The sequence below is a fragment of the Leptosomus discolor genome, chromosome 1, assembly GCF_034619465.1.
Source record: "Leptosomus discolor isolate bLepDis1 chromosome 1, bLepDis1.hap2, whole genome shotgun sequence".
Lineage (NCBI taxonomy): Eukaryota > Metazoa > Chordata > Aves > Leptosomiformes > Leptosomidae > Leptosomus > Leptosomus discolor.
Genome location: NC_141391.1, coordinates 187,174,326 through 187,194,759, shown reverse-complemented (window position 1 = coordinate 187,194,759; position 20,434 = coordinate 187,174,326). Strand labels below are relative to the sequence as shown.

The 20,434-nt window shown below is 36.1% G+C and overlaps 1 protein-coding gene across 35 annotated transcripts in view; it reads left to right on the top strand.

Moving 5' to 3' along the window:
- NRCAM (neuronal cell adhesion molecule) overlaps nucleotides 1–20,434 on the top strand; it is a 71,938-nt gene that overhangs the window by 28,723 nt on the left and 22,781 nt on the right. For 8 of the 35 annotated variants that reach the window (XM_009949014.2, XM_086472595.1, XM_086472603.1 and 5 more), the window contains 11 exons: nucleotides 323–447; nucleotides 1,323–1,352; nucleotides 2,728–2,829; nucleotides 6,433–6,630; nucleotides 6,744–6,814; nucleotides 7,692–7,917; nucleotides 8,220–8,335; nucleotides 12,029–12,233; nucleotides 12,435–12,557; nucleotides 13,583–13,759; nucleotides 14,873–14,908. In XM_009949014.2, coding sequence (XP_009947316.1) covers nucleotides 323–447; nucleotides 1,323–1,352; nucleotides 2,728–2,829; nucleotides 6,433–6,630; nucleotides 6,744–6,814; nucleotides 7,692–7,917; nucleotides 8,220–8,335; nucleotides 12,029–12,233; nucleotides 12,435–12,557; nucleotides 13,583–13,759; nucleotides 14,873–14,908 — 1,409 coding nt within the window. Of the gene's footprint in view, nucleotides 1–322; nucleotides 448–1,322; nucleotides 1,353–2,727; nucleotides 2,830–6,432; nucleotides 6,631–6,743; nucleotides 6,815–7,691; nucleotides 7,918–8,219; nucleotides 8,336–12,028; nucleotides 12,234–12,434; nucleotides 12,558–13,582; nucleotides 13,769–14,872; nucleotides 14,909–20,434 lie in introns of all 35 variants that reach the window. The other 27 variants (XM_086472664.1, XM_009949017.2, XM_086472625.1 and 24 more) reach the window with 8 other exon arrangements.

Below are 20,434 nucleotides of genomic sequence, written 5' to 3'. Positions count from 1 at the left end.
TTGCCCATGTATATCAATTGTAAGGGGAAGATAATTGGCATAAGAAGCCAAACAGACAATGGATGACTATTTTGCTGTAGATCACAGATAATTAAAATTCGTTTGAGTATATTTGGAAATGAAAGCACATGAGGACAGACATTACTGTGGGAAGATGGTCAAGAGCAATGTAGAAAAGGCTGTCATAGTCCCATAGCTTACATTGCTGTCTAGGTGTTTGCTGAAAAACACAACTATATGGGATTTGGTAATGTCTTATGCAAGTTTCTTATAACAGTACCAGTTATTGAAAAATCAGTGGCTGAATCTATTGTATTTACAGGTTTCTAGTTGGTAAAGACAACTTGACCATTATGAATGTAACTGATAAAGATGATGGAACATACACTTGCATAGTTAATACTACTCTGGACAGTGTTTCAGCAAGTGCTGTGCTTACTGTTGTTGGTAAGAATACTCTCAAAATTTATGATAGCAGAACTGTGTTTAATTACTGTTACGTATGAAAACAGCATTAGATTTAAAATGAAAAGCACAAACGTAGTTTTGGTTTCTAGGACAGAACAAAGGAAACGTCACCTATTTGTAAATGCATTTCAGTTTTTTAAAAATACAGTCTTACCCTAAAGCCTTTGAATCAGCTACTTACAAAAGGGTCCAGTAGCTAAAGGACACATTCAGTTTCATGGTGTATAGGTTTTTGTTTGGATCACATCTGGGCTAACACAGTATGTTATGTATTGCGGAGTATTTGAATGTAAATATGTTATCTCAGGAATCTCTTTTGCAGCTAATTTATGCTTCAGAAAGACTAAACATGCTTGGTTGTATAACTTTTCAAGGATTTTCTTTTTAATTTAGTTCTCCCTGTTACATTTCTATGATTGCAGGTTGTTGTAGAATATATTACTTTGCCCCTGCTCCCAATTTGTAAGAAAGGTTTGAGTAGATGTCCTGAATGATTCTTACCTGAGCTCAAGCTGACATTCAAAGTCAAGTGTACTTGTGTTTTAAAACTGTGTTGTGATCTTATGCCTATCCAGGAATGACATACACCAAATGTCTAGTATTTATTTAAAACTTTTTATAAGTTTACTTACTTTATTTATTTTCTTGGTCTGTCCATATTAAAAAAGGGATAAAATATTCAAAAATTATATCTTCTCAGTGAAAAATTACCAATGTATTATTTAAAATCAAACATTTATTCTTAATAAGTTAACTTTTCTTTGTCTCTAATAATTATAGTCTTTAACTGCCTACAATATTCTGTTTCTTTGGCTACTAACTGATTAAATCCTTTATATTAATGTTCTTTTCAGCTGCTCCCCCAACTCCAGCTATCATTTACGGTAAACTAATATGAAGTTCTCTTTGTACATCATCTTCCAGATATATTTTTCATTTGCCTATTGCAAAGTGCAACATCTTTTTTTCCCTTTTTCCTGTGTTTGTGTGTGTGTGTGTGGTTTCTTCCCATTTTACCAACTGCTTCATTACCGGAGTACTGGACTTTGGAATTTTATAGTGCAGGCTGCTTTGTATTTTAGGGAATAAATGATTTTCAGAGGTAAATTCTTTTAATTAAAGTTGGTTACAGTGTGATATTTTTTTCTCATAGAGAACACTGTAATGCAACTTAGTTATATAGTAAATGAAAAGGGTAAAAGGTAAATCGAACTGTTTGTTGAAAGCTAATTCACTATCAAAGAACATGCACCAACGAAATTATGGTATCCTTTTACATTGCTTTTCATGACAGCTTTGTAGGCCTAGTGTACTTTATTTCATAGTTTGTCTTCATTTTACTTCACTCATAAAAAAGATAGGACCATATTGACCAGTTTTGTTTATGATTGAAATTGCTAATAAGGATTTTAAAAGTAAAGCTGAAATTCCCCCCCAAAAAAATCTGTCAGGTACAGTCTTCAATTTGACAATATGCAGTCTTTAATTTGGTAGCATTTTTTTTCCATTTGGTTTTAAAATGCAATATGATATGCCTAAAATACTTTAAGTATGACCGTCTTAAGCACTTTTATGTACATCCTATCACATTCAGTGAAAATGCTTTTGTATTCTTAAATGACCCTACTTATTACTCTTGATTTTTGTGTAACAAATCATATAATTAATTATTTTCAGCAATTTGGAATGGACAATTACATCTTTATACATTATAAAGGTGTATATTAACAGCTTGCATGGTATTTCAGGATTTTCTAAAAGTACAGCAAAAAATAAATTACTTAGTAACTTGCAGTTAGTTTCTATTTGAACTATATTTGTTTTGAATTCACATGCAAAATATTTATAGTGAGTCTAGAAAAGCTTCTTTGATGTGAATGCTTCTTTACTTTCCATATTTTATTAAATATTTCTAGTTACAATAGATAACCACCCATTATCATTCAAAGATAAACTAAACATGGATTTAATAATTCTTTGCATCTCATTACATTTTTATATCACAGTTCAATCAGACGTAGATAAAATCAAATATAGATTCTCTTTAATGTATAGAAGTTTCCAGATACATCAGTTCTCCATTTTATCTCTGTTTTGTAACAACTGCATGCTAATGGTCATTAAACCATGCTTATGTAAGTGAGTAGATCTGCCCTGCTGTATTTGTGGAATTCTTTTGGTTGGAATGTAAGGATTTTTTTGAAGATGAAACTACATATTCTACTGTGGTTATTTACTTTGTGTTCATTTGATTTACAGCTCGGCCAAATCCACCCTTTGACTTGGAATTGACGGGTCAGCTAGAAAGAAGTGTTGAACTGTCATGGATACCAGGAGATGAAAATAACAGTCCCATTACAAGTATGTTTGTTTGTATATATTGCAGTACATTAGCAGCACTACGTTAACTGTGCTCAGATTACAAAGAGTTCAGAGATAAATTTTGTGTGCCACATGGAAGAATGGTAAATTAATTCACTACAGTAGCCATTTATTTATATAACAAAAATTCACTGAAAGTCCTTTACTGTCCAGCCAAGCAGAAAGACTTATTTACTGCCCTAAAGAGCTCGGCTTTTGATCCAAAACCCTGTACTAGTTAACATAGAAGTTGATACTGGTATGAGCTATGTCTGACAAGGTCCAGTCTTATGAATATGTAGAGAATAGGTTTGTTCACTAGTTGTATGCGTCTGAAGGAGAGAGCTACTAACATCTTGTATTAACTGTTTTGTAATTCCCATGAATTTGAAATAGCATCTGTACCAGTATCTTCACAGATTATCCATCACTACTGATACAGCAGCTTATTCTTCATGAAAATATAAGGCAGATGGTTTTTATGGTTTTTTCTGTTCCAGACAGTTGAAGGACTAAAGCATGTCTGTAAGCATGTGCCCTTAAGTGCCCTTGTGGCCAAGAAGGCCAATGGTGTCCTGGCGTGCATTAAGAAGAGTGTGTCCAGCAGGTCGCGGGAGGTCCTCCTCCCCCTCTACTCTGCCCTGGTGAGGCCACCTCTGGAGTACTGTGTCCAGTTCTGAGCTCCCCAGTTCAAGAGGGACAGGGAACTACTGGAGAGAGTCCAGCAGAGGACTACTAAGATGATTAGGGGGCTGGAGCATCTCTCTTATGAGGAAAGGCCGAGAGACCTGGGTCTGTTTAGCTTGGAGAAGAAAAGACTGAGAGGGGACCTTATCAACACTTATAAATATGTAAGGGGTGGGTGTCAAGGGGATGGGGCCAGGCTCTTTTCAGTGGTGCCCAGTGACAGGACAAGGGGCAACAGGCACAAACTGGAGCACAGGAAGTTCCACCTCACCATGAGGATAAAACTTCTTGACTTTGACGGTGGCAGAGCACTGGAACAGGCTACCCAGGGAGGCTGTGGAGTCTCCGTCCCTGGAGATACTCAAAACTGCCTGGACACAGTCCTGTGTAACCTGCTCTTGGTGAACCTGCTTTAGCAGGGGGATTGGACTAGATGATCTCCAGAGGTCCGTTCCAACCTCTACCTTTCTGTGATTCTGTGATTCTGTAAGACAGAAAAAAGAAATCTATAAACTTTTTGAGACAGGAGATTGATCTTGAATGCTATTTTTCCTCTCAGTAGAACATGGTGAAAGATACTCTTGCTTATATTGAGCAGAGCGGATGGAGGGGGAATTTAGGAGGAAGGAAGAAGGATATTACTGTTTGTTTTCCAAAAAAATAATAGGATCAGAAAGATTTGTTGGGGCAACTTTTCATTATGAGCAACTTAATGTAATTATTTAATTATTTATGCAGTGTATTTTTAGTTAGTAACTGCCACAAGTTACCAAAACTGGTGTGCACATTGTATTTGGAATGAATGGGTTAGGCTGTCTTATAGAGTGGTTCTCTCCACAGTCTGATGTTGATCAGTATCAACACTGAACTAACCATAATGATCAGGCATCTGAAAGGGGGGTTTGTAAAAACAGAATTTCACAAATTCCAGAACATATCAAAGACTTTGATTGCATTTTAGTGAAACACCAAGAGGTTTGCCGAAGTTTTACACTTTCGGACTTGTCTAACGTATATCAACTAGTAACACACTTTTTAAAATAAAACATAAAGAAGTTTAATGTAAATGGTTGAATTGTCTTTAAGTTACGGCTTATTAATACACTCTTCTGTAAGTATTTTCATTTTTTTCCAGACTAGAAGACACAAGTCTTGCCTTTCTGTAGGAATGAGATCACACTGTTTCAAAACAAGTGATACTAGGTGGTGCTGGCTCGTGTCAGAGTTTTTCTAGAAGCAAGATATTGCATGTACTCTGATACTGGAAATTGAACTCTTTTGACTAAATGATGCTGGTTTTAATTATGATACAATTTATATTGCTGCATGGACCTCTGAGAGCCTGCAACATAAGGCATTTGGTTCATAAGTAAGCCTGTTATTGCTGCTGCTGATGCTATCACTTCAAAGTGCAAATCAAGACTCAAGGACAGCACTTCATTATGAGTGATCCCTTTACACAAGTAGTGTGTTTGACATGCTAGAATCTCTCTGAAAGCTCAAACAGAATTTTTTTCCTTGAAGTCTTCTTTAAATTGTTCTACTAGGTTTGCAGGCAGAATGCTAGTTACTAGGGAAGCAGAAAGCAGTAGTGAAATCTTTGCGGGTGCTTTTTTTGTTTAGGATGCAATATCCTTTTGAACAAAGACTTTGGTCCAGAAAAAATCCCATCCCAAGACCTTTATCTGTGAGCACACAACACCAGCTATAACTCAGGCAGTAATTCGGGGCCAGTTCTCCCTCTTTCTTACTACTCAGGACAGGATGAAATCTGCAAGCTTTAAGTCCAGAAGGGTATGAATAGTACTACTTATCTATTTTTACTTCTTGAACATCTTGGCTTCTCAAACTGTTGTGCATTATTTCCATGTGGTACTGTAAGTATTCTTCTAAAAGCAATTTCTAGCTGCCCCTCAGAATTTCTTTAGTAGTGCAAACAGGATGTATTCTGAGTTGTATTCTGGCTTCTTGTCCCCACCTACACGTGAGATAGGGGAAAATTTTTGTTACACAACACACAAACATTTGATTCTTGTGTAAATTTCTTATATCTAAACTTAAAGTTCCATGGAATATAAATGCGTTCTTCTCCCATTTATTTACTGTAGCCTAACAATGCCTCCTTAGTGTTTCAGAATTTTTATCTCATGCCTAAGAGCAGGAAGCTTTTTTGGCTGTTTCACAGCTGAAAAAAAAAATGTCCTTTTGTCTTTGATAATGCATATGATTTTCTTTTTGGAGTTCTACAAACTGATTTATCCATGAGGTTATATACTCTGTAGGGTCTTAACAGTAATCATCGTAGTAATCTTCACACAGAACTCTCAAGAAATTTAGCTTCTGAACGTTCCTTGACTTAATTTGAAGATTCTGAAAAGTGCTCTCAAAAACCTTCTTCAAGTATTGGTTCTTGACTTTAAATAGTTCTTCACTAAGTCAGTTTCACTGGGAAAAATGGAATACTGAAAGATTATTAATATTGTACATGTAGTACTTACTCTTAGCTTGATATAAGTAAGACCAATATATTTGTCAGCCAAATACTACTTTTATATCAAAATTCCAGTCTTGTCCCACTTTCTTGCTGTGATAGTTCAAGGGTTCCTGTTATGTTAAAATCTGGTACCTGAGAGAGGGCTCTTGTAATAATGTGTTACCTGACAGGAAGCTGCATTAGTGAGAATACCAAATAATAAAAGTAAGAGCGTTTCTATTGTATTTCTACCTAGGCAGTACTTTTGAGATCCGCATTATAGATCTGTATTCTGGTTTATGTACTTATATTTCAATGTACTTGATCTTTAAAAATGTTGGTTGGATCACTCCCTTCTGATCAGCTCATTCAGAAATGCCTACACTGATCTAGGAGAGTGTTGGAGGTTTTGACATAAAGTTGGATTCAATTTCTATTTACAGACTTTGTGATTGAATATGAAGATGGGCTGCATGAACCAGGGGTATGGCATTACCAGACGGAAGTTCCTGGAACTCAGACAACAGTACAGTTGAAGTTGTCTCCGTACGTCAACTACTCATTCCGTGTGATAGCTGTCAATGAGATTGGCAGAAGTCAGCCAAGTGAACCATCTGAGCAGTACCTGACAAAATCTGCAAGTAAATAACAATTCCCACCTACCAGTGATTGATTTATACTATGAATGGCATTGAATTTGCTTGGAATGCAAACAGCAGTCATTCTTGGTCATGTGTAAATATTTTATTTTTAGACCCTGATGAAAATCCTTCTAATGTACAAGGGACAGGCTCAGAACCTGATAATTTGGTAATAACATGGGAGGTAAGTTTGTTTTTTCGAGGTTTCATTTGTTTGTTTTCAGGTCTGTGAGTAGCATTTTTTTTTGAGAAATAATAATGATCTAACTGTGAACACGCTGTGAGAATACCCAGTCCATTGCTTGCAGATTCTTGAAAAAGAGTAACATCCAGATATTCTCCTGTCTTCATTTTCAGGGAAAAGCTGCATGTATTATGAATGAAAAAAAAAAAAAAAATTAAGCTACTGTGTTTTCCCTGAGTGGTTTCTCAAGATAAGCCATTAATTTGGTAATACAGGCTGTTTTGCTGCCTATTTAGGAAAGCTTAAATATGTAAATTGATGTTTATCTCAATAGAGTCTTATTTTTAGAATTAAATCTAATGTGAATCCTAATTCTACCCTCAACTTTTGTGATAAACTAAATTTTTGTGCACTCTTGCCCTAAAAAACCTTTGTGGAAAAGTTGATCTCTATCATGCACTTACCATCGTGACAGGAGCTCAAAGAGAGCCATGTAAAACCAATTTCTCATCCTAGGCAAGAAACATTGTCCAGGCAACACTGCTTTTAGACAGTTGGTGTAAGTCTGTTTTTCCCTCTTCCACTTAAGAAATATTGGAAAACAAAATATATATACAGAAATCACAATATACGGTTGCATGAGAATTACCCAGGATCACCATTCAATGTGATTTTTACTAATGAATGAAAAGCAATTGAAATTACTCCCTGTAAAAGCTAAATTGCATAGCTTGGAAATTTCAGCAGTGCTCCTCTGTCACACAACACAGTGGTAAATTTTCAGTAAAATTCTAAGGAATAATCAGTGTATTTCCTTTGTGACTTTGGATTTTTCAAATGCTTCAGAATATTTAAAAAATGTTTCTTTTCATTTCAGTCTTTAAAAGGTTTTCAGTCAAATGGACCAGGGCTTCAGTACAAAGTCAGCTGGCGTCAGAAAGATGTTGATGATGAATGGACATCTGTTATAGTTGCAAATGTATCTAAATATATTGTGTCTGGTACACCAACTTTTGTTCCCTATGAAATAAAAGTACAAGCTTTAAATGACCTGGGATATGCACCAGAGCCATCAGAGGTGATTGGACATTCAGGGGAAGACTGTAAGTTTTGTAGTTTGACTCAATTGTACTAATTAAAAGCAACTAAACGTGTAAGCTAAATGGGTATTTAAAATCCTAAAATATTGGAAAAAGGGGATAGTAGTTATTTTTTTAATTGAAATGAAGTAATTTGGAGATAATAAGCCTTCATAATACTCTGTAGTATTAATCCTGAGGTCAGCTTTTTAACATAGGAGCATTTTAACCTGCTCCTTGAGTACAATGCAAAGACTCATTCTGCAAAAGTATGTTTGTGTGGTTTCTCATTCTAACTAGGTACTTGTTACATCCTTTCCACACAGTGCCAATGGTTGCTCCAGGCAATGTGCAGGTTCATGTTATTAACAGCACATTAGCCAAGGTGCATTGGGACACAGTTCCACTAAAAACTGTCCGAGGACACCTTCAAGGGTACAAAGTAAGTACAGTCAAAAGCATTCTGTTTTTCATTTGTTGAAGTAGATCACTCTTCCTATATGAGATTGTGTCCAGATTGAAGTAACTGACATGTAAGAGGACTCTTGCTTTTCAGCGAGCTCACAAACTTTGCTGACAAGAGCAACAGCGTTGATGTAGTTCATTTAAAGTTCACCAGTGTTCCAGCCTTGTAGCCCTAGCCTCCTCTGACATTGTCCTTGAAAAAAATTGGGATGTGCTTGCCATTAAGGTTGCACATGTTCTATACATATCTAGAGGAGGAAGAGAAATAGTTTCTCTAGGAGTCTTTTCTAGATCTAATGCTAAGATTACTTGTCTTCTGCCATAATATGATTAATGACATCTTTAATTCTGAGTAACTGGCCACTTGCTACCTTATGCTGGGTGCTGTGTCTTTTTGGAGGCCAGGAAAAAGTTCAGTTTAAAAGCTCAATTTAAGGAGACAGGAAATGTCAAAAGCTTCGGACTGTACATATAATTGAAGGAAGCTTAGTGTAAGATGATGTGCTGGCTTTGATAATAAGTGAGAAGGCTGTGTTGGAGACAAAAGACTGCAATTAGAGAATGGGAGACAGAAGGACTTCAAGGTTAGAAACTCGGGGAACCGGAGTCCTTGGAGGACAGAGAAAATCTGATGGCAAAAGTTGCTACAGGGGTTGCACTAGAAGCCCATGAGAAGAAACTCAGGGGTGGAAACTGTGTGAGTATGGTAGACTGGTTGTGGAGTGGAATGACAGGATATACTAACTTCCCATGAAACTTGAAAATGTACTTGCTCCTCTGCAAGTATACTGATAAATGTGTTCTAACAAAACAGACTAGTTATACAGCCTGAAACAGACTAGTTTGAACTACTTCTGTTTAAATGAAATGAGGAAAAAGGAATATTTGAAAAATGAAAAAAAGTAGAGAATATTTGGATGAGAATAAATATATATCATACCTACGAAATGGAGGACTAGCATTCAAGATCATTGAAACTGAACTTCAGTGCATTACAGCTGGTTTCCACATGAATGTGAGTTCCTGGTATGTGGATATCACTTACCTGGCGCAAAATACCACCATCCAGACAGACTTAAGCTAGTTCTGTATGAGCTAGTATAAGTATTTGCAGTTATGTGGCACTTTGCCTTAGATAATAAGCTCGGCTGAGAAACAGGATTTGTTAGTCTGTCAAATGTTTATCTGTTAGATGACAGTCCACCTGGTATTTAACACAGAAATGTGCAACAAAAAGAAAACATCCATTATGTGAGGATTAAGAGTTAGAATTTAGTGAAGTTGATGCTTGTTATTAATCAACTCACAGCAGTGCTAATGCTCATAATCCAAATCACCAAATTGCTGTTAAAGATCATTAATAATGCCAAAAAATCCATAGGCACAAACATCTGCCCCTACATCAGCTGTTCTTACCCTTCGAAGGCACAGTTACAGTGAGTTGTCATCATCTCAGGTTTAGATGGAGATTTCTTTTTCCTCAAACTTGGAGTTTCTGAGGGTTATTTTCTGTCCTGTATTTACTAATAGGTTGCATACTTTCCTCTCCAGTAGGTCTAAGGGGTTAGTCCTGCCATGATTACTTCTGTTCAGTGCGTTACTCTTTCTCTGTATACAGTATGATTTTTTTTTCTGTGAGGAGGAGAACCACCTAATAACATAAAGCTAAGCAAAACTGAAGCTAAATAAAGTTAGTCAATAATTATAAATAAAACAAGCTCAAGACCACAGGATTGACAACAAACCTCGCCACTGACCATTTTTGCTGTTATGGTTATGACAAATGTGGCAATGGTATATCCTTGAATAATGCAGTGTTGCATTAGGGACACATATCTTAATAGAGAGAAGGATGATTCTCTGAAGAGTCATGTCATGAAGACAAATGTATGAACAAAGCAGGAAGACGTCTAACTAGCAGCAGTCTACAGCACATCACTCATATTTGCTCTTGTGTTAATCTAGCTATTACTCAATATACTGTAGTACTATAAAGCATTTCAGGCCTAAAAAGAATTCCTTTCACTGTTACTGCTGCCATTTTTTTTCCTGTTACTGTTACGAATTCAGTGGTTATTCAATGCAGTATATGAAAAATGTGATATGGTCTCTTTTACTGTGATATTTCACATCCAAATTACTTTTTATCAAACCCAGCTTATTAAAGCTCTCTTTTAATTTCAGCATGGCTAGTGACAAGTGATGACCCAACAATAATAATGTGCTTTGTGAAATGTTACTGGGTAACAATTCTTAAAATATCATGCGCTATACCTTATGAGTTTCAATACTAATAGTACCACTACTTCAATCTTTTGTTAACTTGTAAATGGCTTTCAGCGCTAGTTTGTAGGATGAGAGCTACAGGATGACAGCTGGCAGTGTTGAAAAACATTAACTCAAGCCCCGTAAAACACAGCGGCATGTAACAGTGATTACAGTGAAATGGTATTGTGTTAGCAATAGAAAGCTAGTGTTAGTGTAACACTGCTTTATAAGCTATCTAGTTGGGCTTTGTAAGTCTTAACAGTTCTCTTTTTTGAATTCATATGTGAAATCTCAGCTTCCTTAATTAAAGAGGTGTTTTACCCATTTACATTGCTTCATCAGTTTTACTGTGTGATCATACATGCATGAAAATTATGCTGTGAAAAATGAACAATGATTTATTTGATGGTGACGGTCCTAAGAGTAACACAGGTCTTTGTAGGGGCAACTGTTAATATCTTTCCAGATACCATGGCTTTAAACTGAAAGAGGTACATTTAGATTGGGTATTAGGAAGAAGTTCTTCGCTGTGAGGGTGGTGAGGCACTGGCACAGGTTGCCCAGAGAAGCTGTGGCTGCCCCCTCCCTGGCAGTGTTCAAGGCTAGGTTGGATGGGGCTTTGAGCAACCTGGTGTAGTAGAAGGTGTCTCTGCCCATGGCAGAAGGGTGGGAACTAGATGATCTTTGAGGTCCCTTCCAACCCAAACCATTCTGTGATTCTATATCATGGTAGAGAGACTGTGTAATAAAGAGAGTGCAGTCAAGGTAATTACCTCTGAGGCTCATTCATGGTTTCTTAGAAACTCGATCAGCAAAATGGACACCAGAATCAGGTTTATGGTCTGATCTAATTGTCACATAAATGGACAAATAGTCTTCCTGTCCCTAGGAGGAGATCATTCTATGACCGTAACTTTGAAACTGGGTTTTGCAGCCCAGACAGATCTTTTGGTTTCTTTCCCATTTAAAAATATCTACTTGGCTTCCATATCACAGGGAATAGCATGGTCAGGTGTGTAACATGACAAGGTGGCAAAGTCTAAGTCTGCTTTGTAAGCTGTGTAGATACCTTACTGAAAGAATCGATGGTATGAATGAGTCCTGCCTCTCAGATGGACTTGCTAACGTGAGAACCATCATATATTAACACACTTCCAAACCAAAACTTGTGTCAAACTAGCCCGCAGAACTGGCAGGTGATGGTCTTCACCCAGCTATGTAGACATGACTGTTTCTGGACAAGGTCTGTTTCTGGAGCAGGAAAGCTCTATGCTATGTCTCACATGAGCTTATAAAAATTGCAGTTATTCCTACCTATAATTCATGGATATTCATGGAAAAGCTTAGAGTTTGTAAAATCAGAACACCTAAACACTCACTGTAGATTTTCTTTTGTCTTTAGGTTTACTACTGGAAAGTGCAGAGTCTATCCAGAAGGAGTAGGCGGCATGTAGAAAAAAACATCTTGACTTTCAGGGGAAACAAGACTTTTGGAATGTTGCCAGGGCTGGAGCCCTATAGTTCTTACAAGCTGAATGTTAGAGTTGTTAATGGTAAAGGAGAAGGACCAGCAAGCCCAGATAAAGTATTTAAGACCCCTGAAGGAGGTATGAAATGAGAAAGCTAGAGAATAAAATTAAATATGGTATATTCAGAAATAGAACACTAAGGGTGTAGTTGTTGAATTTGCATCTTGGACATCATAAAATAATAATCTGGCTCAATACAGTAATATTCTTAAGAATTAAAAATTCATGAGCTGTTTTAAGTTAATCTACTTTGTATTTACTCTATATTCTTCTTAAAAGTTCCTAGCTCACCCTCCTTTTTGAAGATTACTAACCCAACATTGGACTCTCTGACTCTGGAGTGGGGTTCACCTACCCATCCAAATGGTGTTTTGATATCATATACACTGAAGTTTCAGCCAAGTAAGTTAATTATGAATATGTAACTCTAACTTAGACAATATGTCTACCAAATAGAAATCCACTTATTAAGAAAAAAATATGTTAAATTTATAATGTACAAAAGATATGATTGCATTCTGGATGTCAGGTTTAAAATACATTAATGTGTTTTGACACTATAGATGACTCTATTTGGAAAACTTCCCTTGCCCAAGAGCAAGGTTAGCATTTTTCCGTTACTTTTATTTCTTCAAACTGGGCTTCACAGAAAAATGGAGGTGAAGTCCTACATATAACTGACAGCCAAGTTAGAAACAATATATTACCACTTACAAATTCTATATTCTAACTGCAGATAAAATATCATTGGAAGCAGATCAAAATACATAAAATTATATTGTTCGTTTCTTCAAGTTTTCATGGTATTTTAATTTTAAAATGAATACTTCATAAATGTGCCATTTACTCATACCAGAGCTATACATCATTTCCTTAGAATCCTCATGCCACTGCTTACTTTCCCAGAAATTTGTCAGCAGTGACACTGGAAATTTAACAATTTCATGTGCATGGAACAGATTAAGGAAGTTTCTTTTCTTCCACTTGCCAACTTCCATTGTTCCTTGGCATTAGATACAAATCACTTCAGTTTTGTTTTTTTTTTCCCTAAGCATACTGAATTTATTATGAGGCAGCTACTTTAGAGTTTCAGAATTTTTTAATTATTAGCGTTTCAAATGTGTGTAAGTTCAGGTGATTTGATGTGGACTCAGTTGCCTTGGATTCAAATATTTACAAGAATGGAACTTGAACTTAAAAAAGTGATAGGTGTTTTGTGTCCCCCTTTGAATTTTGTCCCCTCACATAGATCCTCTTTACACAACGGTGACTTTCTTTTGAAAGTGTAGATTATCATTCGTATAACCTGAAATGAACAATGCAGCAGACAAACAAAACAAATGTTAACAAAAAAGCCTGTTTTAACACAATGATAATGTAGGCAATTTTTCTAACTTGCTCTTTTTTTTTTTCCTTTGTAACAACAGTTAACAACACACATGAATTGGGTCCCCTGGTAGAGATAAGAATTCCTGCTAACGAGAGCAGCTTGGTGTTAAAAAATTTAAATTACAGCACACGGTACAAGTTTTACTTTAACGCACAAACTTCAGTTGGATCAGGAACTCAGATAACTGAGGAAGCAGTAACAATTATGGATGAAGGTAAGATGGGTATGTATAAAGAAAACCCACTGAGTTTAAAAACCACTACAAATTTTATTAAAAATATTGCTACTATTTCCTTCCATTAAATAAATAGCCCCTTGTATTTTTTTTCTAGAGCTTTCTTAACTGTATTATACACTAATAAAAGATTATAAATAGTTTTTAAGAAAAGATGTGCAAAGGTTTTGTGCTGCAGTGGAAGCCCCAAAAGATGTGTAAAGCCCCTCCTTTTGATAGAAACCTACAAGTTCTAAGACTTTGGCTTTCCTGGGCTTTAAAGTTTCATGTAACCTTATGTTTTAAGTGGTCTTCCTCCATTCACCTGTTCTGCTTCATTGGCCTGCTTTGGTCACAGAGAGCAATACTGAAATGATGCAGCTTTATGGCTAGAGGAAATGGTTTCTCTTTTGATGTATGCAACAGCTTCTGTGAGGTCTAAACTTTTTTTCACAGAGCTGGCAAAAATTGTAACTTCAAAAAACCTTCAGAAATAAATTTGTCATCTATGGCCCCAAATAACCAGTGACATTGTATAATGTTTAAAAACTCTTAAGTATATTGTTCAATTGTGTCACTATTGTTTTTTAATGTTTATAGCCATTCTAGATCTCTGATTTTGGCAGTTCTTTTGTGGAAGATGTTATTTATTTAATAGTAAATAAAGAGTAAATTTGAAGCAAAGGGGAAATTTTGGGGGAAAGTCTTTTATGATTTTGTGCATCTTAATACTAAAAGTCTATTTTGATATCATCTTTTCATGTATTTTTATGCTTATAAAATAATAGTTTATTGGAGTTGCCGTAGATGAGTTGGAATGCAATGCAGTTTCTCTAATAGTGTATTAAGATTGCATATGAACTAAATTTATTTTAAATCATGAATCTTAACAAGCATGAGCCATAAAATTTTGTAAATGCATGTATACTAATTTTTGTCTTGTAATAGTCTGTCGGTGTTCAGCATAAGTGGATTGTTTCTAATTTATTTGAATTAATACACTTTATCTAGTCTGCATGCTTTTCTGGTTTATAATGAAATTATATATGTATGTTCCCTTTGGTGTTGTATCTAATTATATAGTGTTCCTATTCTTGTTTTCCTCCATTAAAGCTGGTATTCTCCGTCCTGCTGTAGGTGCAGGCAAAGGTAAAATGAAACTGCATGATTTGTTAATGTGTGGATTTTGCAGTGTTGCAAATGGGGAAATTGCAGTGGTAAGGACAGAAAACCTTGGACTCCACAATGTAATAATCAGTGCTAGAAGAAAACATTTTTTGGTTTTGTTGTTTTGTTTTAGTTTCTTGTTTGGGTTTTGTTTTTTTTTTTTTTTTAAGGAATCCAGAATGCTTATTAATACCTTTCATCTGTTTATTTTGCCACAGAGTTCCAGGGGAATTCATTAGCTTTGCTTCAGCAAAGTCTAATTATTTTTGAACATTTAACAGATGTATGTCACTGTCATAAATATTCAGGATCCAGGTGCACTAGCAGTGATTAGCTGGAGTAGAAAAACCAGCACTTTTGTAAAGGAGATTTTTTTTACTGCCTGTGCCATGTGCATTTTTTGTTTTAAAAAAGTAGGTGTGTTCTTGTTCTCACTGCTGATTATTGCTACCCATTTGATCACATTTATTTCATTTGCAAGCCAACTGTGCATAGGAGACAGATGACTGACAATACCCTGTGTATACTTCTCCATTTGAGTATCAGATTGAATATACAGGCAAATGGCTTCCTGCTGTCTTAGGTTCACAGACCTTGTGAGTGAGTGCTTGAGGATATTTCAGTGAGTGGAGCCTATTATCATCCTTATTCTTGAATTCAGTAATATTTAATTCTTTATAATGCAGTTGTTCTGTCAAACAAGGTGTTCATCACATTTTTGCACATAGGTTTTATTAATTTTGATACCTTCACTGTCAGAAGCGAAGACTGTCCTGAGGACTCTTAGGTAGCTCTAAGTCAGAAAGGTGTCTCTATACATGTGTGTCATTTTGTCACAGAGGTATCATTAACACTAATGAACATCTATGCTTCAGATTCTCAGACCATAAACATCACAAATCATGAAATACCCAACATTTTTTACAAACTTGGAAGAGACAGCATAAATTGTTTTACATGTATTTTCTTTCCACGTGATGATCAGGTGTTTTGAATGAGAATAGCTATCAAAAAGAACTTCATTCGCTCAGTTTAGTATAAATCAGACTCTCTCTATATGTATGTATGCAGGCATTTGTGCATATATAATATATATTTATATATGTATATATAAGTGTATTCTAATGTCAGATGCATTTCTGGTAAGTGTATGGAGTTGTGGATCTATTTTAATGACAAATCTGTCTTACTGTTTTTTAGTCTAGTGGTGGCTGAGAAATCAGTACAGATTGGAACAATCAAATTGGCTTGTAATCCTGGACATTAACAGCAGAAATGTAAATTAAGTTCTCATTATTTATAGCTGACTATAAAAGCTCATGCAAGGAAAAGTGGATTCTCAGTGTGAAACTGAGCTCTAATTATAGCTGTATCACAGTCTGTGGCTAGCAGAAAGCATCTTATTTGTAAGATCAGCTGGAGCAGCTCGCATTTCAGAGCTGTCATCTCAGATTCTCTGAAAACTAAGCAGATGTCTTCGTTTGGTTCCATGCCGTTTATGGTTTCAAAGTTTTCACATATTCCTGTAGCATCTAGCTCTTACAATTGCAAAGAAAAGTTTGGAACTGCAAACAGGATGGAACTCAAGCCATGACATCTGTTAGGATATCTGAGTTGCTGCAGGTCTGAGATGAATGTTCTCAGTGGTTACTTACATTAATGTGATTAACTGTTTCGTTTCTGATCAGGGACCATGAGGAAGGAAAAGGAGGATCATATTATCAAGATTGAGTACCAAATTATTTGGTCTCATGAGTGGGTGGATTTGGAAGACAGAAATACTCAGCCCACTCAAGAACAAGCTGTACCCAGCAATGAATTTTTACTCCTCCGTTAAGTGCAGGAGGGCCTATACATATATATAGTTCTTACTAATGTGGACCCAAAGCCAAACCAGGGAGAAGGTGAAATTTTTAAATCCTCCACTTTTTTGTGATCTATCAAAAACATCTCGGTTTTTCATTTTGAAGGGCAGAACTTACCAGAAAAATGTAATTATGCTTTCTCTTTCAATTTGAGCACATTCATCTTGGAAGTTAAGACAATAAGTCTCAGATTCAGCCAGTCGAAATTGCACTGAAATTTCTGTACTTGGTGTTTTCTGCTGGCTAGCTGCCCCTGAAGACCTGCAGCTCAGCCAGTCAGAAACATTAAACACAAGGTCCTGGAGCAATTCAAATCTTCTAAACCTGGGCGAGTTGTGCAACTTGGGACATACTTCACTTCTCAGTAAAACTATATGTTAAAGTGCAGAAAGGATCTTAGAATGTCTCAACATTCCTGTTGTAGTTCTAGAATACATTCCCTGTCTCTTGGCACCATGTGTTTTTTGCCATCTTTTTAGACAGGCATGGGCCCTTCGTTTTCTTTTATTACTTTAAAAACCGTGAAAGTAACCACTGTCTCCGTACTGCTGCACTTGAGACTTTTAATATTTATCCCAACTGAGTTTATCTGATTATAATGACTGTACTGGTGTTAAGTAAAGATATCCAGTATAATTTAGACTAGTAAGTAGAGAAGCAAGTTTTGTGCATTTTTCCCATAAGATAAAACAACAATTTTTAGATGAAAACATGAAATACGAAGTCAAGGCTAAGGGCTTTAGATAAGGGAATATTTTTTTTCTGTAGTTTGGATAGAACTTAGAAGCTCTATTCAAATAGGGGGCAATATAGGGAAGAAATTATTGTCTTCCCTGTAATATGGGCACCATCCTAATAAAAAAGTTCTTTAGACAAACAGTCACATCAAATAGCAGAAATGCAATGGATCTTGTCAAATTACAAGAATTGAGGTGTTTTTTTCTCTAAGGGAATCTTCACAGAGATCCATGTCATTCTCTCACATGCCCACATGAGTAAATCATGAGACCTTATTTTACTAGATGGGCAAGCTGTCCTGTTATAGTCAAAACTACTATTTGATTTGCACTATCTGTTTTCCTTTCTAATACTATGATGTTATGAATGACTTAAATTTGATCAGTTATGGCACTACAAAGAAAAAATAATTGTTTTTCTTCTGAGCAACCTGTATTCTAAATGTGTCTGAAGACTGCATATGTAAAATATAATGTTTTATACTCAGATAAGCAGTATGCATTGATATTGCCATTTATGTACTGAAAACTAATGACAGGCATGAGATAAGAGAGGTGTGAGAGAAGTTTGGAATAAGAACATGCTTACATATAAAATAATTATAGTAGCAGCTGGAAAGTTACTCAGGTGATCACTGGAGTCAAGTCTTTTCTACCCTTTTCCGTGAGAAGTTTTAAATAATTGGTCTATAGAGGAAGGAATCACAGAATCACAGAATGGTAGGGGTTGGAAGGGACCTCTGGAGTTGCACAGGAACAGAAGAGAATTTGACCAGTGGTAGAAATGGAAACTGCTGATTATAATAAACAGCCACAGGGGCTCGTTACTGTGTTCGTTGTAAGCTGAAGTGAAGGGAGTCATGGCATAACATGTCAGTCTCATTTCACAAGCCTTCTTGTTTCGCTTTTCAGTTTCTTTTTGATTTAGTCAACATTTTTATTTGAAAGTAGTCTGCATGCATGCAGACACTGCTAACTGGCAGTCCTGAAGTGCAATTAAAATAAGGTTGTGAGATCACAGTTACCTTTAATTGAACCTAGTGCTTCCTAACAGTGTGGTACTCAGTCTGGTCTGCCCTTTTTGTGTGACCTTCACATCTCAAGTATTATTGACAGAAATACATTTGTTGCAAGGGAGAAAAGCAAGTAGTCTAGCCTCTGGGATTGAAACGATTCTTTTTTTCTGACTGAATCTCCAGTATGTAGCTCTTCACTAGGCTAGAAATCATTCTCAGCTGAGTTCACATCTCTGGTCTCTTCATAGAAGATCAGATCATCTCAGTTTTCTTTGTTCTGTACAAAGTGCTGTTCTTTAAATCATTTTCCCTGCCCACCATCTGTTTTCCCTTCCTCTTTCAATCTTTTCACATGATGTCTCTGCATTTTTTTCTAACGAGTTAAAGCTGCTTTTTCTTTTCAAATTGATTAAAGTATTTTTGTACTGCTCCTTCAGCCACTCTCCCTGTGGAATTTTCCGTGATACATCTATGTGATTCTTTCAGTACAGTCTGCTACGCAGAACCACTGTTCTCTTTTAAGTCAACTGGGAACATTGTTGATGCTTTGCATGCTAGACTAGAGGAGTACGATGGTTATTGCAATGCAAAATTTCCTGCAAATACCTTTTGCTTCATAGATATCACACAAAATCCATGCCCTGCTAAATGCTTATGAGTGAAAGGATTTCTTGCATTTCTTCGTCTTCTGTATTTCTTGCACTACAGGAATGCTCTTGCAATGGCCTAAATAACCTTAGAAGTGACTAATGCCTGTCTCTCACTGCCAGAAATGGAATTAACTCCTACTGTTATATTAAGGCTTGAATTTCATACTGTAAAAATTGTAGGTTAAAAAGGAAACAAAAGCAAAACTCTTCTCTGTGTCTTACAGGCTCTGGCAGAATCTATTACCTTTTTCCTTCATCTTTTCTTGTGTGTGGGTGTGGGTTTTTTTCCTTTGAATTTATTTTTCTCTTTATATATGCATTTTAACTAATTGTCTATGATACATTGCTTTGGTTTTGGTTGTTTTTTTTTTTTTTTTTTTTTTTTCCACTTGACACCAGTCTTTGAATGTGTGCTTGTCACACACCTGCCATTAATTCCTGGAGATCAGGTCAATCCCATGAAGATTGCTGAAGTTTAGTCACTTTGGGGATTATTTAATTTATTGTTCTGCTGAATTAAATTGTGAGAGAAAGTACCTATTCTGTTGTTAAAATCCGTTCATACCTCATGTCATGTCTTATTAAATTCTATTGAATCTGCAGCCCCAGTGAAACTGTGTTATTTGGAGGAACTATGTTCCTGAAAGGCTGGAAGATTAAATACAGCTCTACAAAAAACTCCACTAAAAAAGCACTGGAATTAATTTGAAAAGAAAGGAAAATTTTGCTTTGAGCCTAGGCCTCATTCTCAACAATTGGCAAATGCTTTTATTCCATATCTTGCTACATGAATGAAACCATACTCAGAAGTGCCAGCTAAATTTTGTGTGAATAAAAGAGCTTAATTTACTGGAGGTAGCTGAATAGGAGTCAATCTGTATGAAAACTGTGACTTATTAGCAATCCATTCCCATCAGTTTTAGAACGATGCTTTTGTCAGCACTGCTACACAGCACCGTGCGTGGTTACAGATCAAGAGGGCACAGTGCTCTGCCACTGAGAACTCCTGCTCCCTGAGACAAAGTTTTCTGCCCCTCCTTTTTACCAATTGGTGTTGCACATGCTGAGAGTTTCTGCTAGCTGACAGCTACACATTTTGCATTTGTGAAATTGTGCTGGGAATCATATTGAAGAACTAAGAGGTTAATTATAATTAGAGGTGTGCTGAGAAGACAGGAGTCTGGGTAGATTGGAGGCAAACTTTAAATGTAACCACTTCAATGGTAGATTTTCATCACCT